Genomic DNA, 21,543 nt, shown 5'->3' with positions numbered 1-21,543 from the left:
AAATGTGCAAAAAAACAAATGCTTGAATACTCACTCCCCAATCTGCCCCTCTCCTAACACACACACACACACACACACACACACACGCACATCTCCAAACCTGATCTGGGATCTCCTTTTATTTTCCTCAAGACTATGTTAATCTAGAAGGTGAATCAGATAACACTGAATTCAAATTCCAGGTCAAACACCAGTGCATTTTTATTTAGTTAGAAATGGGCCAGGAGTTGATGAATGGCCTCTCTGATGTAACCCGCCATCTTGAAAGCCTTGAGGTTGAGAGACCCTCCTTCTGTTCCTTGGTGTCCCATCACCACAAGGTATACAGACTCGATCTGAACTACTGTCACTGCCTGGTTGCCCCAACTCTGGCCTTTGGTGTGGAGGTCCATGGTATTGTTGCCCTCAGTGTACAGGTTGTCCCGGGTCAACAAACATTTGGTCCCTGCAAGGGTGATTCCCCGAAGAAACAACTTCTCTCTCTCCTCTTTCACTAGCAAGATCTGAATTTCTTCCTGGGTCAATTGGAACAAGTTGCCTTCAGGATAAGAAGCTAACAACCAGGGTGGGGAATTGGTGATTATCGCTGCATCACAGCACATTCCAGTTTGTAGGAAGAGGATGATGCAGTCTTACCAGACTTCTTCACTGATACCCCCTATGCACTGCATGATTCAAGTAAGCTGTATCTGAAAGATGAAAAAAGTGCTTTCTGGCAAGTTGGTCTTCAAAAGAAGTTTGTCGGTAGTTGGCCCAAGATGACTGATAAACTGAAACTGAAATAAGCTAAAAATACAGTCTCTTTCTGATGGCTTCTCCCCAGCAGCAAGGTGGAGGAGGTCTTGATGACTTGTGTGAAGTTATGCCCCAACTGCCCTCTGCTGTGACTTATCAAGCTACCTCTGGAGCAGGAGTGAGGTCACAAAGGCTCTGTGGCTCGTTAAATAGTCATAATGCACCGCTTCACGGATGACTTTTGGCAGTAGCTTTCTTAGGTTATATCTCCAGCTAGTGAGATATTGGGGCAAAGCACACCTACTTACTTCCCTAGGATACCATGGGAAGAACACCAACCCCTAATAGCAGAAAATCCCTCAAAGTAGAAAATAAGTGGGTAATAACTGAGTTGGAGGTTTGCATATAAAGCAGGACAGGTGAGGTTTAGTGTGGCAACTAGTATCTCAGACGTTGGCTAATCTAAGATCTGAGCTCTAGGTACAAAGTCAAAAAGCCCACAGGCTCACTGGCTTACAACCTTTGGGGGATGAACGTAATAGCCTCCTAATGATTTCCTTGCCTTCAGACTCTTTCCCTTTAGTTGTTTACCCTCTGGCCCACACCAGCTGTGAGTCTAGAGTAATTCATTTTCATTTAGTCATTCAGCAAGTATTTATCAAGCATTAGCTATGTGCCAAGTATTTTTCTAGGCACTGGGGTACAGCAGTGCACAGAGAAAAACCTCATGGAGTTGATATCGTAATGGCAGAAAACAAATAAATAATAGATAATAGTATCCCTTTCACAGAAAATATTTTACAAGTCTAATACTTTCTTCTTCCATATTTTTCCTCTTAGTCCCAGGCTTTCTCTACTCCTGTGGGGGTCCAATCTGACATGTGACTCTTCTGCAACCTTTGACAAGTCACCATCTGTATCTTAATTTCCTCTGAAATGACACTAACTTGCCTTAAGGAGGGAATGTTAGGAGGAATGGTTAAAGTTAATGGTGGAGAAAATCTGGGATAGTTTAGAAAATTCATTTATTCAACAAATATTTATTGAGTACCTACTGTGTTCCAGGTCTGTCCTAGACTTTGGAGATCTAGCAGTGGACAGAAAGTCCCTGCCCTCATGAAGCTGACATCCTAGAGGGGGAGACAAATAACTGACAAAGACATTTATAGCATATCAGGTGGTGCTGATAACTATAAAGAAAAAAGGTTAAGAAGATAGAGAATGCTGGGGAAGAAGTGGTGGTGGTTTTATTTAATATGAGGTGCTCGAGTAAGGATTCTCTGATATTGTGACATTTGATCAGAGTCCTGACAGAGATGAGGGAGTGAACATGTGGATTTCTGGGGGAAGAGCATTCTAAGCAGAGGGAACAGCAAGTGCTCGTGAGGCAGGAGCATGTCTGGTATATTTGAGAAAGAACAAGATCAATATGACATAAACAGAGAAAGAAAAGGGTGATAGAAGGTATAGTCAGAGAGGCACTAGGCTTAGATCATATGTAAGGCTTCATAGGCCATGTAAGGATTTGGCTTTTACTCTGAGATGGGGAGCCACTGGTAGGTTTTAAGCAAAGGAGAGACGTTTCTATAGATTCTAGAGTCTAGAAGATGCTATGTAGAGAATAGATGCTAGGGGAACCAGGGCCAAAACATGGAGACTAGACTATGACAATAATCCAGGCTAGATAAATAGAGGTTGGGGCCAGAATACAAGGGTGAGAAGTGGTTAGATTTGGAATATTTTGAAAGAAGAGCTAATAGGATTTGATGATGAGTTGAGTATGGGGCATGAAAGAAAGAGAATGTCTCCAAGGCTTTTGTCCTAAACAACTGGAGTTGCCAATTTCTGATATGAGATATATTATAAAAAGAGCAGATTTGAGGAGATGATCGGTAGAAATAAAAAATTCTGCTTTGGATATGGTAAGTTTGAGGTGCCTCTAAGACATCCAAGTAGACATGTCAGTATGCTGTTGGATATTATATAAGTTTAAGAGTTAACAGGATGGATCAGGAATAGAGATAAAATTTTGGAAGTTTTTTGCAAATATGGTATTTAAAGGCATGAGACTGGATGACAGCACCCAGGGAATAAGTGTAAATAGAGAAGAGGACCAAGGTCTTAGCCCTGACAGCATTCCAACATATAAAGAAGGTAAGATAAGGGAGAAATAGCAAAGGAGATTGGGAAAGAGATGTCAGAGAAGTAGGAGAGAGAGCAGTGTCTCTGAAACCAAGTGAAAAAAAATGTATCAAGGGGAAGGGAGTGATCAAATACTCCTGAGAGGAAAAGAAATCTGAGGATTACCCATTGGATTTTGCAATATGGAGATTACTGGTAACCCTGACAAGGACAGTTTGTTGGAGTGGTGGGGGTAAAACCTGATTAGAGTGTTTTCAAGAGAGAATGGGAGGAGAGAAAAAGAAGTGGAAGTAGATAATTTAGACAAATATTTGGAGGAATTTTGCTATAAGGTACAATAGAGAAATGGGGTAGGGGATGGTAGGTGGGGGAGAGGAATGTGGGTCAAGAAAGGGTTTTTTAAAATTGGAAATAAACATGTTATTATAAACATGTTCTTGTGCTGATGGAAATGATCTGGTAAAGTGGGAATGTTTTATGATAAAGGAAAGAAGGGACAATTTAGTAGTGGAGGGAGTATGCAATTGAGTGGACAAGTGGAGGAGTTGCCTTAGGAAGGCTCGGGAACAGTTGATTCATTGAAGGAAGATTATATGGGTTCACATGCAGAGCAGCAATTAGATTTGGTTGTGGGAGGATGTGGAAGTTCCTTTTTGATGCCTTCTATTTTATCAGTGAACAAGGAAGCAGGGTAATGATCTGAGAGAGAGGAGAACAGAAATATTTAATAACTGAGTTGAGGAAGGGAAGGTAACCGCCAATATTCATTGTGCCCTTATGATGTTCCTGGTACCTGATATACGTTACTTCTTTGAATCCTCACAAGCACCTTACTAGACTTGGTTTACAGATGAGAAAACTGAGACTCAGAGATGTTGTGTAACTTGTCCAGGGTCATATACCATTAGCAAATAGCAGAGTCGAAATTTTAACCTGAAGTCCATACTCCTTTTAACTATCCTAAACAGCATGGATATGAGGTTAAAGTCTAAGTAACTGAGTATATGATGGTGGCATTACTAGGGATAAAGAAAACTTGAGAAAGAGCCGGTGGCAGAAGTGGGAGAGGGCAAGAGGTAGGAGGAAGGTGTAAAAGATGAGGAGTTTGTTTTCAGTCGTGATGCCTTTAATGTGCTAGCCGGAACACCAAACTGGAACTCTCAGGGGAGAGTTGGAAGTTCCAAACTTGAGCACAGGAGAAGGGTCACAGGACTTGAGATGTAAATTTGGGAGTACCCTACCAGTGGATAAGGATATAACTTGAGAATGAGATCAAGATTACCAAGGGAAAGAAAACAGAAAGAGTAGAAGAATGAGGACAGAAGCCAGGGAAATGGATAAATAAGGGCAAAGAGGAGTTGGGAGGAAGGCAGAAAAGGAATACTGAGTGATGCCAGCAATGAGTCTGCTTTATAATAAAGGCCAAGGGAAGAGAGAATGTCAAAAAGGAAAGTGAATCAACAGTGTAAAAAGCTGCAAAACAAATGGAGATTGAACACTGCGAAGAGCTATTGGATGCAGCAACTGGAGTTCAGGATGATTGTAAAAGAGCCAATTGAGAGGAGTGTTTAGCATGCAGTGAGTATGTTCTGAAGACGGGGAAGTGAAGCGATACTCGGGTCATGGATTGAGGGAAGGGCTTTTAGGCTAGGGAAAAAAGCAAAATATGATGAATGAGTAGTTTAACTAGCAAATGTTATGGATACTAAAAGAAGAAAAAATCACTTTGTAGGGAAGGTGATATTTCAAACCATAACATCACAACAGTGAGGTAGAAATGACCCTACAAACTGTGGCCAATACCCTCATTGTAACCTTGGTCAACTTAAGGCCCAGAGAGGTGACATGATTTGCTCAAGGTCACACAGCAAGTTAGTGGCAGACCTGAAAGTAAAACCCAGGTTTTCCATTGACATATATACACTACCAAATGTAAAATAGATAGCTAGTGGGAAGCAGCTGCATCGCACAGGGAGATCAGCTCGGTGCTTTGTGACCCCCTAGATGGGTGGGATAGGGAAGGTGGGAGGGAGATGCAAGAGGGAGGGGATATGGGGATATATGTATACGTATTGCTGATTCACTTTGTTATACAGCAGAAACTAACACAACATTGTAAAGCAATTATACTCCAATAAAGATGTTAAAAACAAACAAAAAAACCCAGGTTTTCCAACTCCCAGACTGTTGTTTTGGCCATCACAAGTCTGATTCAGAGAACACTACTGAGTAAGTGCATCTCATCTGAGAGGTGGTCCAGTGGGTCCTTGGTCCTTTCCCCACATCTGTGATGACAAAAGTTATGAGGCTACTGTAATAGTCCAGGCTTTAACTAGATTGATGGTAGTAGGCTCCCCCTGGATAAGGGGAAGGAGGAAATGCTTATAAACCATTTCAAAAATATTCTACAGTGACTTGCCCAAGGTCTCACAGGAAACTCTTCAGAAAACCAGTCATCACCACAAGGCAGTCTGTATTATCTCTGCCTGGTGCATTGCTGTTAACATTAAATAGTAGTGGAATGATATTGGTGCTCAGAATCCTTACAGCATCATGGGATGTGAGAAGGGTGTCAGCACTCGAGCCTTGGACTTAAGAACTCCCCGGCCAAACCTGGAGTCTGAGCTAGAACAATCTGTTGTTGTTTTTTAATCTTAAGAAAAAGGAAACAGTCCTAGAAATATTTGTGAGCCTAACTAATATGTCACTGTTTTGCCTCCTGTCTACATTCTTAGTAGCTTTGCACTTAAAAAATATGAAAAAGCTCACAATCACTGGATTTTATTTAAACTAAGTGTTCTTAGAGAGCTAGAATGTATATTTAGCAGTTTCCCCTGCCAAAGGAATGGCATTTTGACAGGCTCCCCCAAAGAAAAGGGCATTTGCCAGGAAGCAAGATGGCGGGAGCGGCCATGGGCGAAGTTTCGCGATAGGAGCCTCCGCGAGGATCAGGTGACGAGAGCTTGATCCAGTACGGGGAGGGCGGGAGCTGGAACCTGGGTTGGGCAAGGAGGCAAGTAGAACGGTTGTGGCGGCAGCAGCCTGAGGAGCGGTGAGGCATTCGGGTGGCGGGAACCGCGGTCATGGACCATATCACGGTGCCCAAGGTAAGGAGAAGAGTTCGGCGAGGCTGGGAGCTGTAGGCTCCCTCTCGGTGCTCAGCCGTGAGCCCAGGCACGCCCCCTCAAGCCTTCTCAGGGTGCTCTTTGACGCCCTCTTCCGCGCGGGACCCGAGTGATATTCCTCGGTTCACACCCTCTTTCACCCAATCTGAACTTTCTTCTCTTTGGGATCCGCCTGCTGGCGGCTGCGGCGCGAAGGAGAGGTGGTCCTGTGCCAACCGTCCTCTCACGTGACGCCGACCCCGCGCCGGGTGCTTGCCTGCCGGGTCCCTCCCTGACCTGTCCCTCCGACCCCAGCTCCTCCCGGCTCCCCAGTCGTTACCTCACACACGCCTTTACTCCAGCCTTTTATATACACTCCCTGCAGTTGTAACAGCCTTTCTTGAGCACCGCACTTGGCATTGCCTCCTGGAGAGTTACTTCCTTTATCCAGCGTTTCCCTACTCTCCTTTTGACTCCTGCCCCTGACCTGCCCCAGCAGTTGCCTAGACCACCACCATCACCCCCACCCCAGCCCCCCCGCATGCATGTGTGGGTTTTGGGGGCAAAAGCATCTGTCCAGCCCCAAGGTGGGCTATGAGAAAGGAAGGAGGTGTAGCAGAGTGGACCTGGCCTTGCTCAGCCGGGAAGGAAAACCCGAGAGGTGACATTGCCAGGCCAGCTGGCATCTGTGTATAGCTGACCCCCCAGTTAGAGCCTCTTCTACTTCTTTTCTTTCCAGAGCCTACTCTTTCCCTCCCCAACTCCAGCCTCTTTCTATTCGAATTCCATGTCCCTCCTGTCAGTTTTCTTTCTACTATCAGGCTGAGGATCAGAGAAGAGTTACAACTAGTCTCTGCTTAATTTTTTTCTATCCATCATAACAGATGTGGCCCAGGCTAATTGACACACACATAAAAGCCCAGTATGTTGTAATCGAAAGAGCACGGATTTTGAAGCCGGAAGACTCGAGTTAGAATGCTGGTCCCCTCAACTAGTAGCTTATGACTTTGGACAAATTTATTAACCTCTCTGAGACTGTCTTTCCTCCTTTACCAAATGGGGATAATGAAATTTGTTCTCCTCACTTCACAGGGTGGTTGTAAGGACTAAATAAAAGGATGTGTGTGAAAGCTTTTTTGTAACTAAGCTTTTTTTGTATCAACCATTAAGGATCACTAACTGTAAAGAGGCAAAAAGGTAGTTTATTTGGGATCTTAGAATTGCAATTCAGGGATCACAGAAAGTCTGGAAGAAACCAGAATAGTGTCCCACTAGAGGAAATGGCCAGGGTTTTAGAGGAAAAGAGGGACGTCAATGCAGGCTTATACAAGTTGTTTACCAACAATTTGGATTGGAGGGTAAAATTATTCTGTACATAAGATTGAGTTATGGAATGCATCTCATTCATTACTAGGGAAAGTTATGTTTTCTTAGGCCAGATAAAGTCCGGTTCTCAGCATTATTCTTTCCTTTTAGCAACTCATCAACTCTTTAGCAGTTTTAATTTAGAGTGTTCAGCAAAAGTCCAGCATGGGCAGCAAACATGGAGGTCCTCAGGTCATGTCTTAGTCATTCCTGACATAGTTCTTTTCACATTTCCCCCTTTTGCCCATGCTTTTTCCTGAAGAAAACATCATTGGAGCAATTCTTATTCCCACATAGCCAGAATGGCTTGGTTGCCTGCTCCAGGTCCATCATGTCCCTTAGAGGGTGGTTGTGTGAATGCATCAATGGATGGATTGTAAAATTCATTGGAGGCACCGTGATGTTGTGCTGCCTCGAGTTTATTGACTTGTGTGAACATCAACTGAGCAGTAGAATGGCTAAGTATAGAAGTAATCAATTTAAGCAAGCACTTTATCAACATAAAGAAGCTGACAACAATTATTAAGAGTAATAACCCAGTTTGCAGAACAGTTTTGAACCAAGATCCAATGTTTGAGGGTAACCAACTAAACAAATCAAACATTAGGGGAGTATTAAGACTATCAGAATGAAGTCAATTGGCCTTCTTTTGTTAAGATCTTAATTTGAGTTTCTACTATACCAGAGGCATTTATCCAAGTACAACAGGTGTTATTTAAGATGACACAGACACCTCCAAGTTCTGCAAGAAGGTAATCCAAAGCAAATGTTTTATCTAACACAACATGAGCAAGCAAATTCAGGGAGTCTTTTGGGGCACTTAATGCTCTAGCTGTGGCATTAGCTGTGTCTGCTATGGTAGCAGAGAGATTTCGAATAATTTTGTCAATGGCTCCAACTCCCCACGTGGTTTGAATAATTCTTGGGAACCTTTGAAATCCCTCAGAAGGGGTTTCTTGGCATAGGCAGAAAGTAGAGTGTGTGTGCCATTTGGTAATTTCTGAAGAATTTAACACAGTCAAAGGAACTATTAAAAGTCCTAGAGCACATTGAAAACGTGGGGTTAGAGTGTTGGGGCAGGACATCCCCCAGGTGGTACTCTTCCAACCATCAATAAAGACATAGATGGAGCATAGAGAAAGGAGGTGTCAAAGGTGAAATTCAACCATGGGTTGGTTATACTTGAGCAGCCTAGAAGCCTTCCTTGTAGGAATACATGGGGGTTATCATGAGAATATGTTTTGTTTTTGCACAGTGAAGTAAAGTTGGGTGTTTGGAAGCTGGATCTGATGTTTCCGAGTAACCAAAGGGCCTCGTTGGAACCCATGTTCCTAAGGGAATATTCTGGGTTTATCTGGCTCCAAACAAGGCAAACAAGGAAAGGGAACTGTGGATTTGAGTAGATGAACATGGTATGCTTGGAGAATAGATTAATTCTGAAAAGGATATGGTAGAGGGATACCAGTAAGATTGGAGATAGCCAAGGCAAGGGGATCCTGGGTATTCAGTGAATGATCTAGGGTGCTGCTGGCATATCCAGTAGTCTGTTAGATTTCCTCCAGTGGCTAGACTTTAGGAAATGCAGAATAAGGCATTATTTTCCCAGGCATAAGGAGCCTGGGTGGATAATAAGAGAGATAATAACATAACTCTAGTAAAAGAACTATCCCAAGAAAAGTCAACCATTTTTAATATAAAGAAGACTAAGGGTAACTCCTGGTCTTGGTTGGTGAAAGAATCCCAAGCGGAATAGATTAATCGAATGGGCAAGAATTGGAGCCAGAGGCTTATTCCCAGCAAAGTTAATGCAAGATAGAATTACCACTCATGGAGGATGCCCACTGTATGTAATAGGGCAAAGCGCATTAATAAAACTGTAACTTCAAGGAGGAGTCCCAAAAGTTCAATTCTCCAGTCCTTCATAGTCAAAATCGAAGGACCAAAGGGCCAGGGTCATTTCCTCTAAACTTTAATTCCTGGACATCAACCTATTCATGAAAATTTTCACTCCTTGAAAGTATGTCTATAAGAAGGAAAGGCAATTTGATGCCTCATCAGTTATTACATAATGAAGGAGATGTAACAACTCTATGATGACAGCAATTAGAACGAGGGTAACTTGAGGGATTTCATCAGTGAGGATCATGGAGAGTACCGGCCTTGTCCAAAGTCTTGGGAGAGCCATCTACATTAGGTGCCATCTGAGTCACTTCTGGGCCAATTTCAGCTTTAGGTCTCCAACTGTTTCAGAGGCCCACACAGGTGGGGAAGCCTTTTTTTTTAAATTGGAAACATGAATCCAAGAATCAATGCCTTTAAGTTTAGCAGCACAGGGTGTTGGTTAAAAGTACCTAATAGGGTCCCTTCTATCTGGGTTGTAAGGAGTCCTTTAAAATACGTCTTTTCCAATAAACATAGTCCACTGTTTTTAAATTGTGGTGTTCTGTATCTCCATCTCCCAGGAGCTCACTGTGGAAAAAGTTTTCAACCAGGTGCTCATTTTTTTAGAGCCTTAATGAGACTGACAATAATGTAAAAGATCTCCCTTGACTAGAAGGGGCTTATATAGTCCTGAGTCAAGAATCATGGGTTTTTCAATAATTTTTTCAAATGGTTACAGTTTGTGTTTTCGAAAGGTTATAGATATTAAGTTTACCAGAACTATGGGTAGCAATTTAGGCCAAGGAAGGCCGAAGGCCTCAGAGATTTTTGCTAGTTAGGTCTCGATTATGTCATTTGTTCTTTCCATTAGACCAGAAGATTGAGGAGGATAGCACAGTGGAAATGTGGTAGTATAGGCCAGATTTCACAAACAGCATTTAGAATTTGTCCAGTGAAATGGACACCATTATCACTATGTAATTGCAGGGGGATTCCCCAATTAAGAATAATCCTTTCCAACAATATTGGCCACTGTAAGGGGAGTTGCACGTCTGCAAGGAAAGGCTTCCACCAAATGGGAATACATGCACACCATCATCAGAACATATTTGTATCCTTGAGAGGGAGACAGGTAGATAACACCCAGTTGACAGATAGCAAAGGGACCAGGAGGCAAAGGAAAGTGGTTCTGAGAAGTATAAATAGGTTTTTCTGGGTTATACTTAGGACAGATCTGACACCTCTGACATATTTCAGCTTCTACTTTGGGAGAAGGTTTCCAAAAGTATTGTTTTCCCCAGGCTATCATTTTATCAGTTCCCCCAATGAGTCACTTAATGTATTAATTTTAGTATGGTTTCTTGAGTGGCTTCAGAAAGAGGAGGGTGGCCATTGGCTTATACCAAAGCCCAGTAAGTTGATCAAATGTGCATCCTTCAGAAAACCACGTCTGTTACTTAGCTGTAGCATGCAATTGCCCATCTCTAATAATATCCTTTTTTCTTTTATTGGAGAATAGTTGCTTTACAATGTTGTGTTAGTTTCTGCTGTACAGCAAAGTGATTCAGCCACATGTATACATATATCCCCTCTTCCTTAGATTTCCTTCCCATTTAGGTCACCACATAGCCTTGAGTAGAGTTCCCTGTGCTATACAGTCTGTTCTCATTAGTTATCTATTTTATACATAGTAGTGTATATATGTCAATCCCAATCTCCCAATCCATCCCACTCCCCATTCCCCCCTTGGTATCCATATTCTCTACGTCTGTGTCTCTATTTCTCCTTTGCAAATAAGTTCATCTATACCATTTTTCTGGATTCCAAATATCTGCATTAATATACGATATTTGTTTTTCTCTTTCTGACTTACTTCACTCTGTATAACAGTCCCTAGGTCCATCCATGTCTCTACAAATGACGCAATTTCGTTCACTTTTATGGCTGAGTAATATTCCATTGTATATATGCACCACATCTTCTTTATCCATTCCTCTGTTGATGGGCATTTAGGTTGTTTCCATGTCCTGGCTATTGTAAATAGTGCTGCAATGAACATTGGGGTGCGTGTATCTTTTTGAATTATGGTTTTCTCCAGGTATATGCCCAGGAGTGGGATTGTTGAGTCATATGTTACTGCTACTTTTAGTTTTATAAGGAACCTCCATACTGTTCTCCATAGTGGCTGTACCAATTTACATTTCCTCCAACAGTGTAGGGTTCCCTTTCTCCACACCCTCTCCAGCATTTATTGTTTGTAAATTTTTTGATGCTGGCCATTCTAACCAGTGTGAGGTGATACCTCACTGTAGTTTTGATTTGCATTTCTCTAATAATTAGTGATGTTGTGCATCTTTTCATGTGTTTGTTGGCCATATATCTGTCTTCTTTGGAGAAATGTCTATTGAGGTCTTCTGCCCATTTTTTTTAATGTTTGGCGCCATTTTTTTTTTTTATTGGAGCAGAGTTGGTTTACATTGTTGTGTTAGTTTCTGCTGTACAGTGAAGGGAATCACCTATACATATACATATATCCCCTCTTTTTTTGGATTTCCTTCGCATTTAGGTCACTACAGAGCATTAAGTAGAGTTCCCTATGCTATACAGCAGGTTCTCATTAGTTATCTATTTTATATATATTAGTGTATATATATATATATATATCAATGTCCCAATTCATCCCACCCCCACTTTCACGTTAGCGTCCGTACATTTGTTCTCTATGTCTGTGTGTCTGTTTCTGCCTTGCAGACAAGTCCTTCTGTAGTATTTTTCTAGATTCCACATATATGTGTTAATATACGATATTTGTTTTTCTCTTTCTGACTTACTTCACTCTGTATGACAGTCTCTAGGTCCATCCATGTCTCTACAAATGACCCCATATGTTTCTTTTTGTGGCTAAGTAATATTCCATTGTGTATATGTACCACATCTTCTTTTTTTTTTAACATCTTTATTGGAGTATAATTGCTTTACAATGGTGTGTTAGTTTCTGCTTTATAGCAAAGTGAATCAGTTATACATATGTTCCCATATCTCTTCCCTCTTGCGTCTCCCTCCCTCCCACCCTCCCTATCCCACCCCTCTAGGTAGTCACAAAGCACCGAGCTGATCTCCCTGTGCTATGCGGTTGCTTCCCACTAGCTATCTATTTTATGTTTGGTAGTGTATATATGTCCATGCCACTCTCTCACTTTGTGACAGCTTACCCTTCCCCCTCCCCATATCCTCAAGTCCATTCTCTAGTAGGTCTGTGTCTTTATTCCCATCTTGCCCCTAGGTTCTTCTTGACCTTTTTTTTTTCTTAGATTCCATATATATGTGTTAGCATATGGTATTTGTTTTTCTCTTTCTGACTTACTTCACTCTGTATGACAGACTCTAACTCCATCCACCTCACTACAAATAACTCAATTTCGTTTCTTTTTATGGCTGAGTAATATTCCATTGTATATATGTGCCACATCTTCTTTATCCATTCATCTGTTGATGGACATTTAGGTTGCTTCCATGACCTGGATATTGTAAGGAGTGCTGCAATGAACATTGGGTTGCATGTGTCTTTTTGAATTATGGTTTTCTCAGAGTATCTGCCCAGTAGTGGGATTGCTGGGTCATATGGTACTTCTGTTTTTAGTTTTTTAAGGAATCTCCATACTGTTCTCAATAGTGGCTGTATCAATTAACATTCCCACCAACAATGCAGGAGGGTTCCCTTTTCTCCACACCCTCTCCAGCATTTACTGTTTGTAGATTTTTTGATGTTGGCCGTTCTGACCGGTGTGAGGTGATACCTCATTATACTTTTGGTTTGCATTTCTCTAATAATTAGTGATGTTGAGCATCTTTTCATTTCCCTCTTGGCCATATGTGTGTCTTCTTTGTAGAAATGTCTATTTATGTCTTCTGCCAATTTTTTTGATTGAGTTTTTTTTTTTTGATATTGAGCTCTATGAGCTGTTCATATATTTTGGAGATTAATCCCTTGTCCATTGCTTCATTTGCAAATATTTTCTCCCATTCTGAGGGTTATCTTTTTGTCTTATTTATGGTTTCCTTTGCTATGCAAAAGCTTTTAAGTTTTGTTAGGTTTCTTTTCTTTGTTTTTGTTTTTATTTTCATTACTCTAGAATGCAGTTCAAGAAAGAGATTGCTGTGACTTTTGTCAAAGAATGTTCTGCCTATGTTTTCCTCTGAGAGTTTTATAGTGTCCAGCCTTACATTTAGGTCTTTAATCCATTTTGAGTTTATTTTTGTGTATGGTGTTAGGGAGTGTTCTAATTTCATTCTTTTACATGTAGCTGTCCAGTTTTCCCAGCACCACTTGTTGAAGACACTGTCTTTTCTCCAATGTATATTCATGCCTCCTTTGTTGTGGATTAATTGACCATAAGTGTGTAGGTTTATCTTTGGGCTTTCTATCCTGTTCCATTGATCTATATTTCTCTTTTTGTGCCAGTACTATACTGTCTTGATCACTGTAGCTTTGTAGTATAGTCTGAAGTCTGGGAGCCTGATTCCTCCAGCTCCGTTCTTCTTTCTCAAGATTGCTTTGGTTATTTGGGGTCTTTTGTGTTTCCATACAAACTGTGAAATTATTTCTAGTTCTATGAAAGATGCCATTGGTAGTCTGATAGGGATTGCATTGACTCTGTAGATTGCTTTGGGTAGTATAGTCATTTTCACAATGTTGATTCTTCCAATCCAAGAACATGGTATATCTCTCCATCTGTTTGTATCATCTTTGATTTCTTTCATCAGTGTCTTATAGTTTTCTGCATACAGGTCTTTTGTCTCCTTAGGTAGGTTTATTCCTAGGTATTTTATTCTTTTTGTTGCAGTGTTAAATGGAAGTGTTTCCTTAATTTCTCATTCAGATTTTTCATCATTAGTGTATAGGAATGCAACAGATTTCTGTGCATTGATTTTGTATCTGGCTACTTTACCAAATTCATTGATTAGCTCTAGTAGTTTTCTGGTAGCATCTTTAGGATTCTCTATGTATAGTATCATGTCATCTGCAAACAGTGACAGCTTTACTTCTTCTTTTCCTATTTGGATTCCTTTTATTTCTTTTTCTTCTCTGATTGCTGTGGCTAAAACTTCCAAAACTATGTTAAATAATAGCAGTGAGAGTGGGCAACCTTGTCTTGTTCCTGACTTTAATGGAAATGGTTTCAGTTTTTCACCATTGCGAACGATGTTGGCTGTGGGTTTGTCATATATGGCCTTTATTATGTTGAGATAAGTTCCCTCTCTGCCTACTTTCTGGAGGGTTTTTATCATAAATGGGTGTTGAATTTTGTTGAAAGCTTTTTCTGCATCTATTGAGATGATTATATGGTTTCTCTCCTTCAATTTGTTACTATGGTGTATCACGTTGATTGATTTGCGTATATTGAAGAATCCTTGCATTCCTGGGATAAACTCAACTTGATCATGGTGTATGATCCTTTTAATGTGCTGTTGGATTCTGTTTGCTAGTATTTTGTTGAGGATTTTTGCATCTATGTTCATCAGTGATATTGGCCTGTAGTTTTCTTTCTTTGTGACATCTTTGTCTGGTTTTGGTATCAGGGTGATGGTGGCCTCGTAGAATGAGTTTGGGAGTGTTCCTCCCTCTGCTATATTTTGGAAGGGTTTGAGAAGGATAGGTGTTAGCTCTTCTCTAAATGTTTGATATAATTTGCCTGTGAAGCTATCTGGTTGTGGGCTTTTGTTTGTTGGAAGATTTTTAATCACCATCTCAATTTCAGTGCTTCTGACTGGTGTGTTTATATTTTCTGTTTCTTCCTTGTTCAGTATCAGAAGGTTGTGCTTTTCTAAGAGTTTGTCCACTTCTTCCAGGTTGTCCATTTTTTTGGCTTGTAGTAATCTCTCATGATCCTCTGTATTTCTGCAGTGTCAGTTGTTACTTCTCCGTTTTCATTTCTAACTCTATTGATTTGAGTCTTCTCCCTTTTTTTCTTGATGAGTCTGGCTAATGGTTTATCAATTTTCTTTATCTTCTCAAAGAACCAGCCTTTAGTTTTATTGATCTTTGCTATTGTTTCCTTCATTTCTTTTTCAGTTATTCTGATCTGATCTTTATGATTTCTTTCCTTCTGCTAACTTTGGGGTTTTTTGTTCTTCTTTCTCCAGTTGCTTTAGGTGTAAGGTCAGGTTGTTTATTTGAGATGTTTCTTGTTTCTTGAGGTAGGTTTGTATTGCTATAAACTTCCCTCTTAGAACTGCTTTTGCTGCATCCCATAGGTTTGGGGTCATCTTGTTTTCATTGTCATTTGTTTCTTGAAATTTTTTTTTCCTCTTTGATTTCTTCAGTTATCTCTTGGTTATTTAGTATTGTATTGTTTAGCCTCCATGTGTTTGTATATTTTACAGATTATTTCCTGTAATTGATATCTAGTCTCATAGCCTTGTGGTTGGGAAAGATACTTGATATGATTTCAATTTTCTTATATTTACCAAGGCTTGATTTGTGACCCAAGATATGGTCTATCCTGGAGAATGTTCCATGAGCACTTGAGAAGAAAGTGTATTCTGTTGTTTTTGGATGGAATGTCCTATAAGTATCAATGAAGTTCATCTTGTTTAATGTATTATTTAAAGCTTGTGTTTCCTTATTTATTTTCATTTTGGATGATCCATCCATTGGTGAAAGTGGGGAGTTAAAGTCCCCTGCTATGATTGTGTTACTGTTCAATTCCCCTTTTATATCTGTTAGCATTTGCCTTATGTATTGAGGTGCTCTTATGTTGGATGCATAAATATTTACAATTGTTATATCTTCTTTTTCGATTGATCCCTGGATCATTATGTAGTGTCCTTCTTTGTCTCTTGTAATAGTCTGTATTTTAAAGTCTATTTTGTCTGATATGAGAATTTCTACTCCAGCTTTCTTTTGATTTCATTTGCATTGAATATCTTTTTCCATCCATTCACTTTCAGTCTGTATGTGTCCCTAGGTCTGAAGTGGGTCTGGTGTAGACAGCATATATACGGGTCTTGATTTTTTATCCATTCAGCCAGTCTGTGCCTTTTGGTGGGAACATTTATTCCATTTACATTTAAGGTAGTTGTCGATATGTATGCTCTGATTACCATTTTCTTAATTGTTTTGGGTTTGGTATTGTAGGTCTTTTTCTTCTCTTGTGTTTCCTGCCTAAAGACTTTCCTTTAGCATTTGTTGTAAAGCTGGTTTGGTGGTGCTAAATTCTCTTAGCTTTTGCTTGTCTGTAAACATTTTAATTTCTCCATCTAATCTGAATGAGATCCTTGCTGTGTAGAGTGATCTTGGTTGTAGGTTTTTCCCTTTCACTACTTTAAATATGTCCTGCCACTCCCTTCTGGCTTGCAGAGTGTCTGCTGAAAGGTCAGCTGTTAACTTTATGGGGATTCCTTTGTGTGTTTTTTGTTGTTGTTCCCTTACTGCTTTTAATATTTTTTCTTTGTATTTAATTTTTGGTAGTTTGATTAATATGTGTCTTGGCGTGTTTCTCCTTGGATTTATCCTGTATGGGACTCTCTGCACTTCCTGGACTTGACTGACTATTTCCTTTCCCATTTTAGGGAAGTTTTCAACTATAATCTGTTCAAATATTTTCTCAGTCCCTTTCCTTTTCTTTTCTTCTTCTGGGACCCCTATAATTCCACTGTTGGTGCATTTAATGTTGTCCTAGAGGTCTCTGAGACTGTGCTCAATTCTTTTCATTCTTTTTTGTTTATTTTGCTCTGCGGTAGTTATTTCCACTATTTTATCTTCCAGGTCACTTATCCATTCTTCTGCCTCACTTATAGTGCTATTGATTCCTTCTAGATAATTTTTAATTTCATTTATTGTGTTGTTCATTCTTGTTTTTTTTGCTCTTTAGTTCTTCAAGGTTCTTGTTAAACATTACTTATATTTTCTCCATTCTATTTCCAAGATTTTGGATCAGCTTTACTGTCGTTACTCTGAATTCTTTTTCAGGTAGACTGCTTATTTCCTCTGCATTTGTTTGGTTTGGTAGGTTTTTGCCATGCTCCTTCATCTGCTGTGTGTTTGTCTGTCTTCTCATTTTGCTTAACTTACTGTGTTTGGCATCTCCTTTTCACAGGCTGCAGGTTTGTAGTTCCTGTTGTTTTTGGTGTCTGCCCCCAGTGGCGAATTTTGGTTCAGTGGGTCGTGTCGGCTTCCTGGTGGAGGGGACTGGTCCCTGTCTTCTGATGGATGAGGCTGAATATTGTCTTTCTGGTGGGCAGGGCTGCATCCGGTTGTGTGTTTTGAGGTGTCTGTGACCTCATTATGATTTTAGGCAGCCTCTCTGCTAATGGGTGGGGTTGTGTTCCTGTCTTGCTAGTTGTTTGGCATAAGGTGTCCACACTGTAGCTTGCTAGTCGTTGAGCGGTGCTGGGTCTTACGTTGAGATGGAGATCTCTGGGCGAGCTTTTGCCATTTGATATTACGTTGAGCCTGGAGGTCTATGTTTGACCAGTGTCCTAAAGTCGGCTCTCCCACCTCAGAGGCACAGGCCTGACACCCGGTTGGAGCACCAAGACCCTGTCAGCCACACAGCTCTGAAGAAAATGGAGAAAAAAAGAAAGAAAAAAAACAGATAAAATAAAGTTATTAAGGTAAAATTTTTTTAAAAGCTATTAAAAATAAAAAATTAAAAAGTAATAAAGAAAAGAAAAGCAAAGAAAGAAAGAATGAAGAGAGCGACCATACCAAAAAACAAATCCACCCATGATAACAAGCACTAAAAGCTATACTAAGAAAAATAAATAAAAAAGGGACAGACAGAACTCTAGGACAAATGGTAAAAGCAAAGCTATAGAGAGAAAATCACACAAAGAAGCATATACATACACAGCTACAGAAAGAGAAAAAGGAGAACAATATATATATCTATATATAAAAGAAAAGGAAGAGAGCAGCCAAATCATTAAACAAATCTACCAATGATAATAAACTTTAAGTACTAAAATAAGATAAACATAAAACCAGAAACAAATTTGATGCAGAAAGCAAACCCCAAGTCTGCAGTTGCTCCTAAAGTCCATCACCTTAATTTTGGGATGATTCATTGTCTATTCAGGTATTCCAGAGATGCAGTGTACATCAAGTTGATTGTGGAGATTTAATCGGCTGCTCCTGAGGCTGCTGGGCGAGATTTCCCTTTCTCTTCCTTGTTCGCACAGCTCCTGGGGTTTTGCTTTGGATTTGGTCCCACCTCTGCATGTAGGTCGCCTGAGTGCATCTGTTCTTCGCTCAGACAGGACGGGGTTAAAGTAGCAGCTGATTAGGGGTCTCTGGCTCACTCAGGCTGGGGGGAGGGAGGGGTACGGTATGCGGGGCGAGCCTGAGGTGGCAGAGGCTGGTGTCATGTTGCAACAGCCTGTGGCATGCCATGTGTTCTCCCGGGGAAGTTGTCCTTGGATCACGGGACCCTGGCAGTGGTGGGCTGCACAGGCTCCCAGGAGGGGAGGTGTGTATTGTGACCTGTGCTTGCACACAGGCTTCTTGGTGGCTGCAGCAGCAGCCTTAGCATCTCATGCCCATCTCTGGTGTCTGCGCTGATAGCCGCAGCTCGTGCCCATCTCTGGAGCTCTTTTGGGCAGTGCTCTGAATCCTCTCTCCTCGTGCACCCCGAAACAATGGTCTCTTGCCTCTTAGGCTGTTCCAGAGTTTTTCCCAGACTCCCTCCTGGCTAGCTGTGGTGCACTAGCCCCCTTCAGGCTGTGTTCACGCAGCGAACCCCAGTCCTCTCCCTGGGATGTAACCTCCGAAGTCAGCTCCCAGCCCCCACCTGCCCTGGCGGGTGAGCAGACAATCGTCTCAGGCTGGTGAGTGCTGGTCGGCACTGATCCTCTTGCGGGAATCTCTCTGCTTTGCCCTCTGCACCCTTATTGCTGCACTCTCCTCCGTGGCTCCATAGCTTCCCTCCAGCCGAACCACTGTCTCCACCAGTGAAGGGGCGTCCTAGTGTGTGGAAACTTTTCCTCCTTCACGGCTCCCTTCCAGAGGTGCAGGTTCTGTCCCTATTCTTTTGCCTCTGTTTTTTCTTTTTTCTTTTGCCCTACCCAGGTACGTGGGGAGTTTCTTGCCTTTTGGGAGGTCTGAGGTCTTCTGACAGCGTTCAGTAGGTGTTCTGTAAGAGTTGTTCCACATGTAGATGTAGTTCTGATGTATTTGTGGGGAGGAAGGTGATCTCTAAGTCTTACTCTTCCAACATCTTCAAGGTCTCTGTTGTCTTTTAAAAGGGAATAAAGGGGTTGTGCATACAAGGAGAAATTGGGAACACAACTTCTGCAATAGCTTCCTAGCTTGAGAAAGCCTCTCAATTGACATTTGGTGCCAGGAAGTGGTAACTGAGATATGCCCTGGATGTGTGTAGGATGAAGCAGTAGTCCTCGGGGAGGGGCATAAGCAAATAACCCAAGTATCTTACCTGAGTTGGAACAAATTGGAGCTTATCCCTTGAGGCCTTATGCCCTTTGTGTGCTAGCTGAGTGAGGAGATGTAGCCTGTCCTTGAGGTTTGCTTCCTCAGTGGGGGAGCATAACAAAAGGTCATCAACATATTGGAGTAAAGTAGAGCCATGGGTTAAATTCACATTGGCCAAGTCTTGTCTCGATATTTGTGAAAAATAAGTAGGGCTTTCCATGTAGCCCTGAGGCATAATAGTCCAAGTAAATTGACATCCCTCACACCTGAAGGCACACAGGTATTGGCTATCTGGATGGACAGGAATGGTGCAGAAAGTACTATATAAATCTATGATTGTAAAAAATTGTGTGTTTAAAGGGATTAAATTGAGAATGGTATGAGGGTTGGTGACTACAGGGTTACGTGGTATGACTATATTGTTTATGGCTCGGAGATCTTGAATAATATGACAACCTCGACCATGAGGCTTGAATATCAGAAGGATTGCTGTGTTACAAGGACTGGTTCATGGGATTATGAGACCCTTCTGGAGGTGTACCTTGGCAGTGGGATGAATCTTTCCAGGGCCTCAGGCCTGAGAGGGCATTGTCTGAGGTGAGGTGAAGATTTATTAGGGTCTATCTGTATCTTAATTGGTGGTGCTGAATGAATGTATTCTATGTCATTTGAAGAGGTGGACCTTAAGGTAGGAGGAACAGAATCTAGCAAATCCTTATGACTGAGAATTGACAAGGTATGAGCAAGGAGAGGAATTTCAATATTAGTACTAGATTCAGAAGTAAATCTCAAGGGGTCAAGAATTTGTAAATGTATTTCCCCTTTTGGGTAAAAGGAAATATTAGCTTGTAATTTTTCCAGTAGGTCTTGGCCCAAACAGTGTACAGGAGCAGAAGGAACAAGAAGGAACTGGGGTGAATTCCCTGAAAATAGCCTATCTCAAAAGACAATGGGATACTTACCTGGCAGAGGAGATACCATGATCATGAAGGTGGTTTTCACAGGGTGAGCCTCACTCACTGCACTGCGAGTGTGCTGACCCCTGTGATTTCCCCAAATGGGGAAAACTCGACTGTGTAATTTGTGGTGGTGGGGTACTGCATGTGCGCTCTCCCCTGAAAAACAAAAAAAGACAATGGGGACAATTTGCTTACCTTCATAACTGTGTTGGAAACTCCCACCATTTGTACCTTTTCTATACTTCGAGGAACGGGGAGCCTTGAGGTTGGTGAGGTTCTAGACAAAGTTGCTCCTGTGTTCAGAAGAGCAGTAATAGCTTCAGCTCCTATAAAATGGTCCAGTTCTCCCAACGGTGTTAATGGGAATACTGGGAAGACCCCAACACTTTCTTCCAGAGCATCCCTATTTGTGAGTGTCTAAAAAAGGGAGGTGCTTCTCAAATTTCTCAGAGAGTTCATGAAAGGGGCCAGGGTGAGGGGCTTTGGGATGCTGATAGGGCCCTCTTTTTAACTTTGGGTGCTTCTTCCAGTGGTCGGGCTGGGGCTTTGATCTTGGTAGGGTCCATTAGAGGAATTTTGGTCTTTCTGTTGAGGCGGCCGCTGAGCAGCAGTGGCCAGTTTCTGCAGCTGCAAATTCATGATTTTAATGGTCTTGCGTTTTTCTGTGTGTTTGATTGTTTTAGATAGCTAATTAGCCAAATTGACCAGATCAGGAGTGGCCATTATTTCCCAATTTAATTGTACCTGTTTCACCAGCAGTCTGAGTTCCTCATCTAATCCCCCAACAAAGATTGAATTAAAGAGGGTTTGAGTATTGTTTGCCCCAGCAGGTATTCTGGAGTTTTCCCAGAATACTGTCTATAGGCATGAGTAATAATCATGAACAGTTTCATCAGGTCGTTGTGTAGTAGACTGAATTTTTCCCCAG

At 41.4% G+C, this 21,543-nt stretch overlaps 2 protein-coding genes and 1 non-coding gene across 3 annotated transcripts in view; 2 read left to right on the top strand and 1 right to left on the bottom strand.

Annotated features, from left to right (window-relative positions):
• Positions 1 to 209: 209 nt before the first annotated feature.
• Positions 210 to 602, bottom strand: LOC130706252 (profilin-2-like). The gene has a single exon (XM_057537640.1). It carries the CDS (start codon positions 600 to 602, stop codon positions 210 to 212), a length of 393 nt encoding a protein of 130 aa, XP_057393623.1.
• Positions 603 to 5,861: 5,259 nt separating this feature from the next.
• LOC103001617 (myotubularin-related protein 8) overlaps positions 5,862 to 21,543 on the top strand; it is a 143,745-nt gene continuing 128,063 nt past the window's right edge. Inside the window, exon 1 of the mRNA XM_057537639.1 lies at positions 5,862 to 5,984. Within this exon, the coding sequence (XP_057393622.1) occupies positions 5,961 to 5,984 (24 nt within the window). The 5' untranslated portion in view covers positions 5,862 to 5,960. The remainder of the gene's footprint in view (positions 5,985 to 21,543) is intronic.
• LOC114238742 (U1 spliceosomal RNA) lies at positions 20,611 to 20,774 on the top strand. Its single transcript, XR_003624033.2, has one exon. It is a non-coding gene; the product is annotated as a U1 spliceosomal RNA (small nuclear RNA).

This window comes from Balaenoptera acutorostrata, chromosome X, assembly GCF_949987535.1.
Source record: "Balaenoptera acutorostrata chromosome X, mBalAcu1.1, whole genome shotgun sequence".
NCBI classification, from domain to species: Eukaryota; Metazoa; Chordata; class Mammalia; order Artiodactyla; family Balaenopteridae; genus Balaenoptera; species Balaenoptera acutorostrata.
The sequence above is the reverse complement of the archived record's forward strand: the minus strand, read 5'-3'. Positions and strand labels throughout refer to the sequence as shown.